This window comes from Alnus glutinosa, chromosome 7 (genome assembly GCF_958979055.1).
Source record: "Alnus glutinosa chromosome 7, dhAlnGlut1.1, whole genome shotgun sequence".
Classification (NCBI taxonomy): Eukaryota; Viridiplantae; Streptophyta; class Magnoliopsida; order Fagales; family Betulaceae; genus Alnus; species Alnus glutinosa.
In genome coordinates, this window is record NC_084892.1 from 26,305,009 (window position 1) to 26,319,267 (window position 14,259).

At 36.8% G+C, this 14,259-nt stretch overlaps 1 protein-coding gene across 1 annotated transcript; it reads left to right on the top strand.

The window, feature by feature from the left end:
* The first annotated feature begins 9,176 nt into the window (after positions 1-9,176).
* LOC133873385 (uncharacterized) lies at positions 9,177-9,967 on the top strand. The gene is made up of 2 exons (XM_062311096.1): positions 9,177-9,373; positions 9,625-9,967. The coding sequence occupies exons 1-2, from the start codon at positions 9,177-9,179 to the stop codon at positions 9,965-9,967; spliced, it is 540 nt and encodes a 179-aa protein (XP_062167080.1).
* The last annotated feature ends 4,292 nt before the right edge of the window (positions 9,968-14,259 follow it).

The following is a 14,259-nucleotide window of genomic DNA, read 5'->3' on the forward strand; positions in this document are numbered from 1 at the left end:
TGGCCACAATCTCTGGAGCCATCTACCGAGCCAATTGAAGATTGTCCACCATCTCAGGAACAACATGTACAGTGGATGCAAATCACTAAGGCAATGGAGGCAATGGAGGCCCTTGACAATTATCTGTTCGAGAATCAACTCCTGAAGGAACAACCATACTTTCAAGAAAACTTAAGGACGAGTTTTGTGTTAGAAGGGGTGCCTGATGTAGGACAAGATTGCAATCTTGTTCCTGAAATGCCCTAATTACCGAGAGGGTCCGACGTGACATCAGAATTATGGCCAAACGGGCTTATTCACGGACAATTGTGCCGTTGGCTCTGAGTGGACACGAGGAAAATTATTTGCAGACACTGGAAGTACAAAAGGAAAAAGATGCCGAGGCCGAGACCGAAAGATCATTATGAGGCCGAATCGACTTAAAGTTGCCGAGGCCCAGATATTGAATTTCCCAAGTCAACTTAAAGTTGCCGAGACTAAGACATGGAATTTCCTGAGTTGACTCAAAGATTCCGAGGCCAAGACGACCAAAAGATCCTGAGGCTGAGACGATTAGAATATTCCGAGACGGAAATAATGTGCCGAGGGCGAGATGAGCAGAATATCCCGAATATCTTAATTAGATTGCCGAATAATAAAGATTTTATATATTGACGTTGCGAAAGATCTTTTGAGTTGTCAAATGCCATCAAGAGGAAAGACCAAGAAGGAAATAAGAGATCATTGACAAATCCCCTAATTCCTCTTTTTAAGGAATCCCGTATTTAATTATATTTACTTTGTCACCAAGTAATATTATAATTAGTATCGTATTTCCCTAACATTGTAATTCTTTGACACCAAGAATATTCTAATTATTTTGGAAATATTCTTTGGCTTCAAGTATTTCCATAATATGCTTATTTGTTTTTTTATTTCCAATCTTAGAAGATTTAGGATTTTATTTCTTTTGTAGCCATTAGCAGGGGCGGAGCCAGGGGGGTTGAGAGGGGGTACATGCCCCCCTCAACCTCCAAAAATGTTTCTTACCCGTGGTAGAAAATCTTCTAGATGACCTGTTTGCCCACCCTCAAGTGCAAAATCAGGGAGAACTGAAACCCAGTTACCAAACTTCAGGGCAAACTTCAACTGTGACCTACGGGGATGTATGTCTGAAATTTTTTCAGAATTCTAGGTTTAGGTTGATGAAATGGGGAAGAAGAAGATGAGTACTTGAAAAGCACGATGCCCTTTAAACACACTGTTTCAATAAAGTTGTCGTTGGACTGTTTGTGCGCCACGTACTGCCTTAACTTCTTTCTTTCTTTTTTTATTTTTTTATTTTTTTTGTAAGCTGCATTACCTTGTTTCATTTGAGGCGTTAGTGGGCTTAGGATAAAAAAAAAAAGTTTGTGGGCCAATGGGTTTGGTTGAGAGACCAAACTCCAAAGACTTTTCAAAAGTCTATAAGTAATAACACAGTACCAACACCATTAAAAACAAAAGTCTAAACTCTAAAGCATATACTTAAAACCCAAAGAAAAAAAAAAAAAAAAAAAAGAAAAAAAAAAAAGAAAAAAAAGAAGAAGAAGAAGAGTATATTAAGGCCTAAAACTAGAAGGAAAAGTTGAGCAATAGATAAAGGTCATTGATAGTGAAAAAACAAAATTGCAAATTGAGAATTGAGAATTGCAATTTAGATTTTTTCAAAATTCTGAAGTTTTTCTTTCAGTTTGCCAATTCTTTTTTATTCAAGCCTTTAACAATTCAAATCAATTGGTTTTCTAAAATTTCCCACTTCTTAAAAAATTTCAAGTATGTAATCAAACTTTAATTTTGATTAAGCTTTTAAATGTAGATTGCTCAATTAAATTAATTGTTATGAATATATGTAATTTTCTTACATATTTTAATTGTATGAAATATATATAATTGTAGTTACCTGAACTAAATCTAACCAGGGAGGAACAAAAACCTCTCTAACCCTAGAAGGGCTAAGAGGGAATCACCATCAGGAGGAGAGAAGCGTGGAGCCCCCCCCCCCCCCCCCCCCCCCCCCTCTCTCGGAACACTAGCTTCTCAAAAACGCTCTCTCTCTAGAACACTTGAGACCATCTCTAGAACTCTAGAGACCCACTATGGAACGGTATTATATGTTCATGTGATATTTAAATTTAGCCATAAATACAATATAGAGGGTTAAATTGATAATTTAAGTCATTAAAATGACATTCCATAAGTGGTGTGTGAAAGTCTTGCTTACATAGAAATTGGTCAATTTGTTTGACTATTTGAATTTCTATGCTCGTTTATGTGTGCTTAATTAGGTAAGTAAAATATTTTTTATTTTGTGCCGAGCAATTTGGGTACACGACTCTTATGTGAAAAGCTCTGCAGCAGTTATTTTCAGGAGAGAGAGCAACGAGTTTAGCTTTGTTTGTGGAGGACGGAAGCTTTATGCTTTCTGTTAGAACAGTTTCTGATATGGTAGTTGACGAACCAGAATAGCCTATCTTCGCTATCCTGCAAATAAAACAAACTACGTCGGGGGGAATCCGACAATCCCACTTCGATGCCTTTGTCAGTTTTTATCTTAAGTGTATATCACCCTTGTATCACAATGAGCAATCTAAATTACCTGTTCAGTCGTGAGGTATTTATAAATGTCACGTTGTGAGCGATCTGGTTCTTTCATTGGACCACGTGTCAGATTTGGAGCACTTATCGACGGCTCAAATTGTGGGATTAAGGCACACGCTTCACGATCGTGGCCAGGTTGGTCTTCAACCGTCTTGAGATCGTGGAGAGCAGCGCTTCACGATCGATTCTGGAATCGGTTCTCAACCGCCCTCATGATCGTGGCCAAGTCGGTCCTCAACTGCTCTTAATCATGGGGACGCCTTCCTAAGTGATAGCGATCGTGTAGGTAGTGGGCTTTCTTCCCTGGTTGGTACGAGGTCGGAATTTACTGTCCTTGACCTTTACGTGGCATCGGTAAATTACCGACTTTGAGTACGTTTCTCGGACATTAGCCAAAGATGATTCTGATGGGCTGTGATTCTGGCCCATTGGGCAGGGTCGGGATTATTTCCCAACACTTTCCTCCTGCCATGGTGATTTGTGTTTGTATTTTTAGTTTTTGGTAGTTTTGTCTCTTCCTTTTTCTGGGATGGAGTTGTCATTTTTTCTGCTTTCTTTTGTGGCTCTTCTCCGATGATGGTCACCATGTCTAGGACGAATGTATTCACAGTGGTCCTGTGTGAAATTTGTTTCTGTTCCAGGGTGGTGTTGTAGGCCATGTTCCTTTAGTGGAGAGAGTTGTTGTTTTGTCTCGTCCTTTTATGGGATTGAAAAGTAGTTCTATGTTTTGTTGTGGTTTTTTCTCCTTTTGGTGTTTTTTTCTCGTTTTAAGATCGCTTGTGGTTAAGTCCGCTTGTGGACCTGTGGTTAAGGTAGTGGAGCAGTTTGCTGGTAGCCAAGCCGGGGAGGTTAGTCGACCTGGTGTCCAAGGCGTTGCTTCAGGTGGACGATTTGCAAATCCATTGGGGCTTGCTCGGTTTCCAGGTGGTTCACCAGGTTTTTGTATCGTCCTTACTCCTTTGCATCGATCTGCACCAAAAAATCCAAGGCGTAGATGCAGGGATCATATCGTGGACGTTTTGCAAATCCAGATGGGCTTTCTCAGTATGCAATGAAGGCGGTAGGTGGATCCGGCACATCACCGTAACTGCCGAGACCGTGGCCAGGGATAGAAGCCGTTCCTAACTACGGGAGGAATATCCGGCTGGAAAAAAGGAGATGTGCTCAAGCAGGATCAGTTACATCCGTAAAATATGCTACCACTCTATTGGCTTGCTGCCAAAGGGCTGGGTGAATACCAATTACATCCGAGTTTGAGGGCATCAACCGACAACGATTTTCTTTGATTGGGGGAGATTTTTCTAGCGTTAAATCTGGACTTTCATACAATATGGATAGGCCGTAGAAGTTGAACTTTTTCCTGTTTCTTTGTTTGTTTGTATTTTAGTAGTATTTTATGCAGCTTGCTCTGTTTTTTTTTTTTTAAGATCAAACCTAGTCTATAAAAGCTATTGTATAGCGCAGATTGTGTACCCTCTTCTAGATCAAGTAGAGGTTCATGTAATGTAGAGGCATCTTCTGTTGTCTAGGTTATTTTGTAGCAGTTGTGGTCTGTTATGGTCTGAGTCTGACTTTGCCTGAGTGGAGGAAACTCTACCCCTTGTAACTTTGACTTAGTTTATTAGGGAATCTTTGTACCCCTGAATATTAGACCGTTTTGGTCTCTTTTTATATATATATTGAAAGGGATCTTTGAATCAAAAAATAAATAAAAATTAGGTAAGTAAAATGATTCATTTCTTCTCACAATCCTTCTCCCATCATTTTACTTTTCAAAATTACTTGCATATGGTGTACGTATGGATATTTGTACAACACTACAAAAAATTTCACTTTTACTGATGGGTCTACAGTACCCATAACTTTGACGCATCATTATTTTATGACGTCCTAAATTGACACGTCACTAACGTTATTTATTTTTTTATTTTTTTATTTTTTCCAAATTTAAAATTTACGACGTGTCAATTTGGCACGTCACTAATTTTATATATATATATATATATGCGTTCGCAGATTTTGTATTGATTATGGAGCTCCCTTATTTCATGTCAGAGCATGCCTATTAGCATAATTAAAAAAAAAAATTAAATAAATAAAAAAGAGGAAGCTTTTCTGTTCTTCCTTTTCTTTTTTCTTTTTTCTTTTTTTAAAAATTAAATATGCATTTAGTGACGTGCCAGTCTAGTGACGTGACAGATTTGCCATGTCAGACTTGCCACATCACGACTGTTCGTGACGTGACAATTCTACCACATCACTAAATAGTGACGTGGCAAAATGCCACATCGTTAACTGAATTTATTGACAACCTTATCAATGACGTATCAGACACGTCAAAAAAGGCCTGTCATCATAAAGAAAAGAAAAAGAAAAAGAAAAAAAAAAATCACTTTAAAAAAACATTTTCTTCTGTAGTGCAACTTGTACACAACAATCTTTATGTTTAATGGTTAAAAAAATGCTGAAATAGCATTAAACATAAAGATTGTTGTGCACCTAACACCTCTCTTGCATCTGTGGGGCCATGTGTATCTCACACATGGCTCTATTGCCTCCACAGATCCAATGATAATTTTGAAAAGTGGAAAGTTGAGTATTGATTAAATCGGTGATGATATGTGTATTTTCACATATCCAACTGAAAAATGTTGGTTAATTAACCGACTTCGTACTGACAAGAATAAATTTCGACTATTTCAATAAAGTCAATTAACTTGGTAAAGTCGATTAAATGTCGGTCGGTTAAGTTAGTTAGTCGTGAGCTTTTATTATATTGAGCCAAACCTATTTGTATGGGCTAAAATAGGTTTTTCTTTTTGGCCCAAATTGTTGTTTTTTGGGCTTAAATAAGTGTTTATTGGACATATTTTTAGAATAAACAAGTTATGCGAAAAACTGAAGGTCAAAGTCACTAAAAAGAAGATTACACGTGGATATGGTATTAGACAAACTGTTAAATTATTTCTTTATGTTTATATTGTAGTGTACAAACTTGTGTATGACCCTTTTTTTTTTCTTTTTTTCTTTTTTAAGGATCTCTCAAAAAGATCTTGTAACAAAATCTACATTAGTTATAGTACAAGTGTATTTGAGATTGCGATTTCGTAAACAAAAAGTATGATTTTAAACCAAATCGCAGAAAATGAATCATTTAAAAATTGAATTTTTAAAAATTACGATTTGAAAACACAGGAAGTTGCTTTTTCAAATCGCAAACAATGGAGTATTTTTTAGAAGCTAAATTTTAAAGGTTAACCTACGTTTTTGCCAAACACTTAACTGTGTTTTTAAAAAAGAAAAGGAAGGGATTTGATTCATACACAACACCATCACAACAACCCCTCACATGAGGGTGGGCCAAATCTACTTTCCAAATTTTCTTTTCCAAAAGTGGTTTCCAAATGATGTGTCATCATCCCATAAGATGGTGACACATTTTTCAAAATAGTAAATTTTATTCATGTTTGACACATCATTTGAGAATTAACTTTTGAAAAAAAAAAAAAAACAAATTATTTTTAAAAATTATTCTTTTAAATTGTACATTTTAAAATTACTATTTTTAAAATCGCACTTTTTAAAACCAAAGTAAAAAGGGAAGGTATAGGTTTGCCATGAATGACTGCAAACCCAAATAGACCCTACGAATGTTTAACCTTCTCTTTTTCTTTTTTCTTTCAAAACATGCCTGACTTCTTTTTTCGGGTGAGAAAGTAAATAGCCTTTTTGTCTGCCCATAAAAAAAAAACTTTCTTATCTAAAATTCTGAATCAGAATAATGAATATCACAACCGCCTTCTAAAAATAGTCTTCTTTTTTGTTTCCTTTTTTTTTTTTTCTTCGAGAAAATGAATAAAGATTCCTACAATTAATTCCGAAAAGTGTATGCAATTCCGGCACAAAGAGGAGGGCTTTGGGTTCATCCGAGTAGGATCATCATCCTCTACAATTTTAAACAAGCAGTGGTTGGAAACAGACAATATCAATCCCATTTGGTTTATACTACCATGTGGTTTTCATGTATTAACTATAAATTGAATCTAGTAAAGTGGAGACACATTCCAAATTTTGAGTATGATCTCATACTGAGATGTCTTAAACGAGAGGACTAGGTTCATTAATATTCCAATTCTTTGATATTTGGGATACTGCAAAAAATTCATTATACTTTTGAAGGATTACAATAGTGAGGTTTTTTATATTATATTTTGCAGTATCCTTGGCCATGCAAGGAATCTTTCAAGGATTTAAGGATACAAAAACTCCTCCATATCACTATATGTCATTTGTCTCGTACGACAAAAACTGCTTTCTTTTTTGCTCATTGTTTAGTGTAAAATCTTTGATCAATAATACGTACTAGTAATAATACTCTACCGACAAAGTCGATCTTTGATCAATAAATGTTAAAACCAAAACTGAATTGAATTGTTAAGTGCTGGAGGCAGCATTGATATGATCCTGCCACCACCAACTCTTCATTACAAAAAATCTCACTCTCCCAATGCTCACCTACTCAACCAGTCACCTCTCCCATCCCCTGTATATATATACCACCTCTTCTCTTCGCTTCCATCACATCTAATTACATCCTTTACTTGAAATGATTAATATTCCATGGAGACGGAGGAGAGCCAAAGGTATATTGGTTCGAATGGATTCACCCACTCTGGAATAGGGATAAAGATGATCATGTAAATCCTTTACATGTGATAAATTCAATAACTATTATAAAAAATAATAAAAATATTTTTTATAAGAGATCAAATTTGTTAAATTTAAGTTATATCGTATCATTATCCCATGGTTTCAAAAATCTGTTACAAGATAAGCTTTGGAAATCGATTGAGTTGGGTTTTCAAAAATCTGTTGTTACAAGATATGTTTTAAAAAAAATCTCCAATCAGGGGCAGAAGAAGGGGGGTCGAGAGGGGTCAAATGCCCCCCTCACCTCCCAAAAATTCTTCTTACACTCTCGGTAGAATTTTTTCAAATGTCCTAGTTGCCCACCTTCAAGCATTCATTGAGAGGCAAATCTTTTTAAAAAAGAACGAGATTTACGACTCTTGCCATATTCGTAATTAGGTCAGACACTTAAATAATCTGATGAAAGTTAAAGACGAATCTTGAACATGGTCTTTTAGTTATTGAAAAAACACACCGTTTAACTTTGCCAAATTAATGTTTCGAACGCGTCGTTTAACTGGCCTTTAGCGTTTGTTTTTTGTTTTTTTTATTTGCTGCCTTGCTGCACATTTGTTGAGAAGAGTGAATCCTTTGAGAATTACGACTTACGAGGTTTTTTTATTCTTTGTTTAGATATTAAGAGTTATTTTCTCTTTGTTGACAGTTTGACCCCTTCTAAACAGGTCAAACTGTCGAAGGCCTTTTTTTTTTACTCGCTTCGGTCTTTGCTAATTGCCTGGACTTTGTTTGTCAAAATGAGCCATTCTGCCTACTGTCATTGAGGTATAAAAATCTTAATTTGCAGAACAGTAAAAGTTGTAAAAGGAGTGTATTTTGGTTATTTGCATTTGTCAAATTGTCATTCTTCAAAAGAAAATAGGAAGCGTTCAACAATTTAACAATTTGTAATTTGGATTTCTTTTTATAATATTCCATCTTACTTCAAGCCTTCAACAATTTAAATCAATTGCTTAGCTTCTTTCTTCTTCTTTTTCAGCCTTAGAAGTATGTATCAAACTTTTACATTGATTAAGCTTTTATATTTAGATTGCTCTTCTAAATTAATTATTTATGAATATATATAGTTTTTGTTGCATATTTTAATTGCTTAAAATATATAATACTTACATGAGATTCTAGAGAATAACAATAATTCTATTGAGCTCCAATCAAATTCTAAACGAGTTTGTGCTAGTAGATACTTGCTTAAAGAAAAAAAAAATGATTAACATCCTAATGATAGAGACCAAATCTGAAGAGTATATCTATAGAAAGGACATTGTCAACTTGTTAACCATAATTGACAAAATAAATTATAAGTTACACTTATATGCTTTAAATAATAATTAAAATTTATTGATTCTATATTTATTTTGTTAGTTATATTCTTGAATATATTTTTTAATCATTTTTTTCATTCATTAAAAAAAACAAAAAACAAAAAAACAAAAAATTAACTTGACTCCTCTGAACCAAAATTTTGGCTCCACCACCGGCCATTAGGGCTTTATTATGAATAGGAGATGTTTGTAATGTGAAAGACAGTTTAAGTTGATTATTATTGAAAGAAAGTATTTTGTTTATCCCTATCGGCGTGTTAGTTGATTGTTCGTGCTTTGAGAACACAGCTTATCATTCACACTTATCCGCTTGCGCTACGTCATAATCTGCTTCCAACTAAAGTTAATCTTTACTCTAAGAAAATAGTCCTAGGCCCTCTCTGTCTTTGTTGCCTAAGGGAAGATGAAAGCATATTCCACATCCTGTGGCAGTGCCCTTCTGCTATGGCAATTTGATAGGACTGTTCTAGAAGACTTCAGAAGACGACAATTGCCACCACGGATGGGTTGGGTCTTGTTCAAGGCTGGATGGCCAGGGATGAATTAGTTCAAACTCTTACTGTGGTGAGGCAGATTTGGCTGAGAAGGAATCGCTTTCTTTTTGAAAATTTCTTATTGTCTCCTTCACTAGTGCTGGAAATAGTGCAGTCCACGTTTGTTGCTTTTAAAGAGGCCAATGCCACTATGGAAGAGGAAGATTCAGGGCTTGGTCGTGTAAGGGTTAGGTGGAAAAAACCCCACCGGGTGTTAGAAAGTTCTAATTTCCTCTCTCTCTCTCTCTCTCTCTCTCAAAAAAAAAAAAAAAAAAAAAAAGGGAAGAAAGAAAGAGAGAGAGATTTATGCTTTGCTGATGATCTTTTGATTTTCTCGGCTGCTTCTCTTGAGTCTATGAGTGCTATTAAAGGGGTTCTTGATGAATTTGAGAACTTATCCGGGTTACGAGCTAATCCTTCTAAGAGTTCTTTTTTTGTGCTAGGATTTCTGCTCATGCCAAGAGGGAGTTGTTGGATTTTCTGGGCATGCAGGAAGGTGTTCTCCTGGTTCGATACTTGGGTGTTCCCCTTATTTCTAAAAGGTTAACAGCAGGTGATTGTGATGCTTTGGTGTCCAAGATTACTGCTAGGATTGATTCCTGGTTAGCCAGAAACTTATCCTTTGCTGGGAGGTTACAACTGTTGTATTCTGTTCTTCTTAGTTTGCAGGTGTATTGGACTAAGGTGTTTATTCTTCCTAAGAAAATTATTCATATGCTGGAACAAAAATTCAATAGGTTCTTGTGGATGGGTAAGGATTCCAAAGCTCATGCCAAAGTTGCTTAGCATCATATTTATGTCCCTAAGAGGGAGGGCGGTCTGGGGCTTAAAAGGCTAGAAGTTTGGAATCAAGCTTCCATGTTGAACCATATCTAGTCCTTATTTGCAAAGGCTGGGTTTTTATGAGTTGCTTGGGTGAAGTCTACTTGGTTAAAAGGGAGAAGTTTTTGGCAGATCCCTATACCACAAGCTTGCTCTTGGAGTTGGAAGAGATTGTTAAAACTCTGTGATATTGCAAAATCGTTTATTCGGTTTAAGGTTGGCAATGGTAGTAGGATTTTCTTGTGATTTGATCAATGGCATCCCTTTGGTTATTTGCTTAATAACTTTGGCCACCGTGTGGTATATGATGCTGGTTTTCCTGTTGGGGCTAAGCTGTCCACCATTATTAGAAATGGTTCTTGGTTTTGGCCTTACGCTCGTTCCGATACTATAGTTGCAATTCATAGTAAACTTGCTGCTCTGCCTATTGGGAATACAGATCTGCCGGTTTGGAAGTCCAGTGATGGTATTTATTCCTGTTCTGCTACTTGGGAGTTATTGAGAGAGAAATACCCTACTGTGGTATGGTGGAAGATTGTTTGGTTCTCCATGTCTATACCTAGACACTCCTTCATTCTTTGGTTGGTTTTCCGGGATGCTCTTGTAACTAAACAACGGATGTGTAGTTGGGGCTTTACAGGGCCTTCAAATTGTCTCTTCTGCCATGGATGTATTGAGAGCAGAGACCATCTTTTCTTTCTTTGTGGGTTTAGTCGAAGAATTTGGTTTTCTCTTATGAAGGCTTGTGGCTATTATGATCTTCCTTCAAACTAGGATTCAGTTGTGGTTTGGAGTGCTGCTAGGCTGAAGGGCAAAAGTTTAAAATCTTGTCTTGCAAAACTTAGTCTTGGAGCTTGCATCTATCATTTATGGAAACAACGAAATGCCCTGCTTCATGGTATTACTCCCAAGACTGAAGAAGTCATTTTCGGCCAGATTAGATGGGAAGTACGTTCCAGAATCTTGGCAAAATTTTCGGTAAAACCAGTGGATAGAGATTTACCTCTTGCTTTGCAATGGAATCTCTTCCCTCTCTTGTAATTTGTTTTGGTTGCTGTCCGGTCGCTTGGCCTTGTAATGGTTGTTGTTTAGCTGGTTTTGTGTTTTGTAGTTAGTGTGTTTCCTGGTTTAGGAAATGTGAGTCCAGGTAGCTGGAGTGACTTTCTGTATTGTTGAGTTTGTTCTATAAAGGTCTTAATTCATCCAAAAAAAAAAAAAGAAAGAGAGAGAATTCAGCCACCTAATGCCCTTAATTTAACAAGGCTCTTAATTAAGAAATATTAATAAGAATTTTTTAAAAAAAAAAAAAAAAAAAAAAAAAAAAAAAAAAAAAAAATTAAAGATGAAATTAGAATAATTCTAAATGTCATATAAGTGTCCATCAAAAAATGAAGTAGCTTTTAAAATTGGCATATGATTGATCAAATAGTAATTTTAAAAGTCACATCATTTTTTGATGAACACACACTTATGTAACATTTAGAATTACTCACAGAATTATAGTCAATACTCTCTAATTAAGGCCCCTAATTATGGTAAATAAGTAATTAAAAAAGCATTAATATCATTTGATTCTTCCAAAAAACTTAATTCTACAACATTCCATTGTTGAAATAAGGCTTTTAAAAAATTAATAACATTAAATAAGATAAACAAATAATATTAAATACATTCTTAAATAAAATCCATTCTCCTACTTCATACATTCTATTCTTGAGAAGAATTGAGAGAATGAAAATAATAAGAGAAATGATTCATTTCCTCCCGTTTGTCCTTAATTCTCACATTCTCTCCATTTTTTAAAATCACCATTGAATCTGTAGCGCCCATGTGGAAGGTTGAGATCGAAGTGAGTAGAGAGCACTTGTAGCCGTAGGTGGGTGAGGCGGCGGTGGTCATGTTCGGTGTCGAGAAAGGTGATGTGGAGGCCTGCGTGGCATAGGAGCGCTGCTAAACTCAGCAAGGGTTTGATGTGGCCTTGTGCAGCTAGGGAACGGTAAGATCAGTATATGAGGTTGCTGTATAGAACCTACTAATTTGATTCCTATATGTTGTTTGCTCGCTGGAGGAATTATTTCAGAATATCTTTCTCACCCAATCAAATGAACACAGACTAAAAGAACAAGAAAATAGAGAGAGGAATTGGAACAAGCAAGAAAGCTTCATTTTTAAAGAGAATCGAAAAGCCCTTTCAGAGAATACAATCTTTAACAAATTTTTTTTTTTTTTTTTTAATTGTTCCACCCTTGTTTTATTCCATAAAGGAACAACTTAAATATCAGATCAAGTTTCAAAAATAAGGTCCCCAAGAAGTAGCTCAATCGATTATAGACCACGCTTCATGAAACAGGGGTCACTAGTTCGAATCCTCCCTCCTCCCTCTTGTGTGGACATGTCAAAAAAATAAAAATAAAAATAAGGTCCACAAATTAAGGAATCACTTCCTAATAATATATCTCTGAAACTCCGAAGACTGATTCAGGTAGCCTTTCTGTCATAATTATTAATTATAATGTTTTTTAATATTAAATAAAGAGTGTCTGGCTACTGTTGAATCGGTCACTGTTGTTGACTGAACGAGGCTTAATTAGAAGAAGAATCCTTTTTGCCACATGATCTGAAATAATCTTATGGTTAACACCAATGAATTAAGCATAAGCATATTTCTTAAAATTAAGCAACTTGCACCCATCTAACTCATGAATCATATTTTTCCTATGTCTTCAGTAAGCATGTCCAAGTTGTGATACGAAGATCCATCTTGGCCAACACAATCGCGAGCCAATTTTGCAATCCGATCCATTGACATCATGATTTCCTCTCTTCCATCTTTCATCAGTGTTCTTATCATCGTCTCAACCGTCGATCTATCACAAGTGTCCTTTACATCAAGGCCAATCCTCCACACCTCACTAACCCACCTACTATTAATCTGCTGGTCACCAATTTGGGGCCAACAAATCATGGGGACCCCAGCCACAATGCTCTCTAGGGTAGAGTTCCAGCCACTGTGGGTCAGAAACCCACCCGTGGACGGGTGGGCCAGGACCTCTTCTTGTGGAGCCCAGTCCACCAAAAGACCCCTTTCTTTTGTGCCCTCTTGAAGCTCCACAGGAATCGCCTGCTCACCTTTTGCATCCGAAATCGTATCACGCCGTATAGCCCATAGAAAGCGCTTGCCACTATTGACTAGGCCGTGCCAAAGCTCCATAAAAAAACCACGTGTCATGATCGCCAAGCTCCCAAAGCTAACATAAACAACAGACCCTAACGGCTGCGAATCCAGCCACGCCATGCAACTGTTGTCCGCCTCCCATAAATTACTAAAGGTCGATAATGACCGCTGGACTCCGTCTCCGATACGGGATCTTATAAGAGCATCGAGAGGTCCGATTGTGTAAATTTTGGGAAAGAGAGGGGCAAGGTGAGAGAGAATCGAACCTTCAAGATCGTCAAAAGTGTTTAGTATGAGTGCCGAAGCTCGAGTCATGGCCTGGGTCTCCACAAGGAAGAATTGAAAGAGGGGATCGTTGAGTTGTATTCTACAAATTCTCGGTAGATCTCGGCGTCGCAAAAGACCCTCCATACCTGGCACGCCTGCCACCAAAAAAACAACACCAAAACACCTAACTGAACTAAATCAGCAAATTGGTATCAACATTCCATTTATGGCATAAGCTGATGTTCTCCATATTCTTCTGAAATTTTCTTATCCCAAAAATCTTGCACCGAATTTCCCAAAAAAATCTGCTTCAGGATTTGCTCTTCAGTATGAGGTTGCCCTCCAAACTTTATCTCATTTCTAACTCTCCAAATGTTGTACACAATAGCACTAAAGCTCAATCTACATAAGGACCTCTTTAAGCTCTTATCCTTCCAGCTGCGGCAACCTTCATCAATTACCTCATCCCAATTAGTGGTAGGGTTCAGAACATCACAACGCTTTAGACATTCTTTCCAGATTCTTGAACTGAAACCACATAGGAAAAAAAGGTGGTCTCGGCTTTCAGTTCCACCCCTACAAAATACACAACTAGTATCACCTGTAAATCCCCAAGCAAGCATACGGTCTCCAGTAGAAAGCTTGTGATTTGACAGCTAACCAAAGGACAAAGGCTTGCTTTGGAATAGCAAGTTGATGCCATACTAGCTTCTACCAACTCACAATTGTTCTTTCCTTCTTAAGATAATTCCAGGTATCTGCACAAACATAAGTACAAGACCTAGCAATAGTCCATATAGGCTTATCAACAACT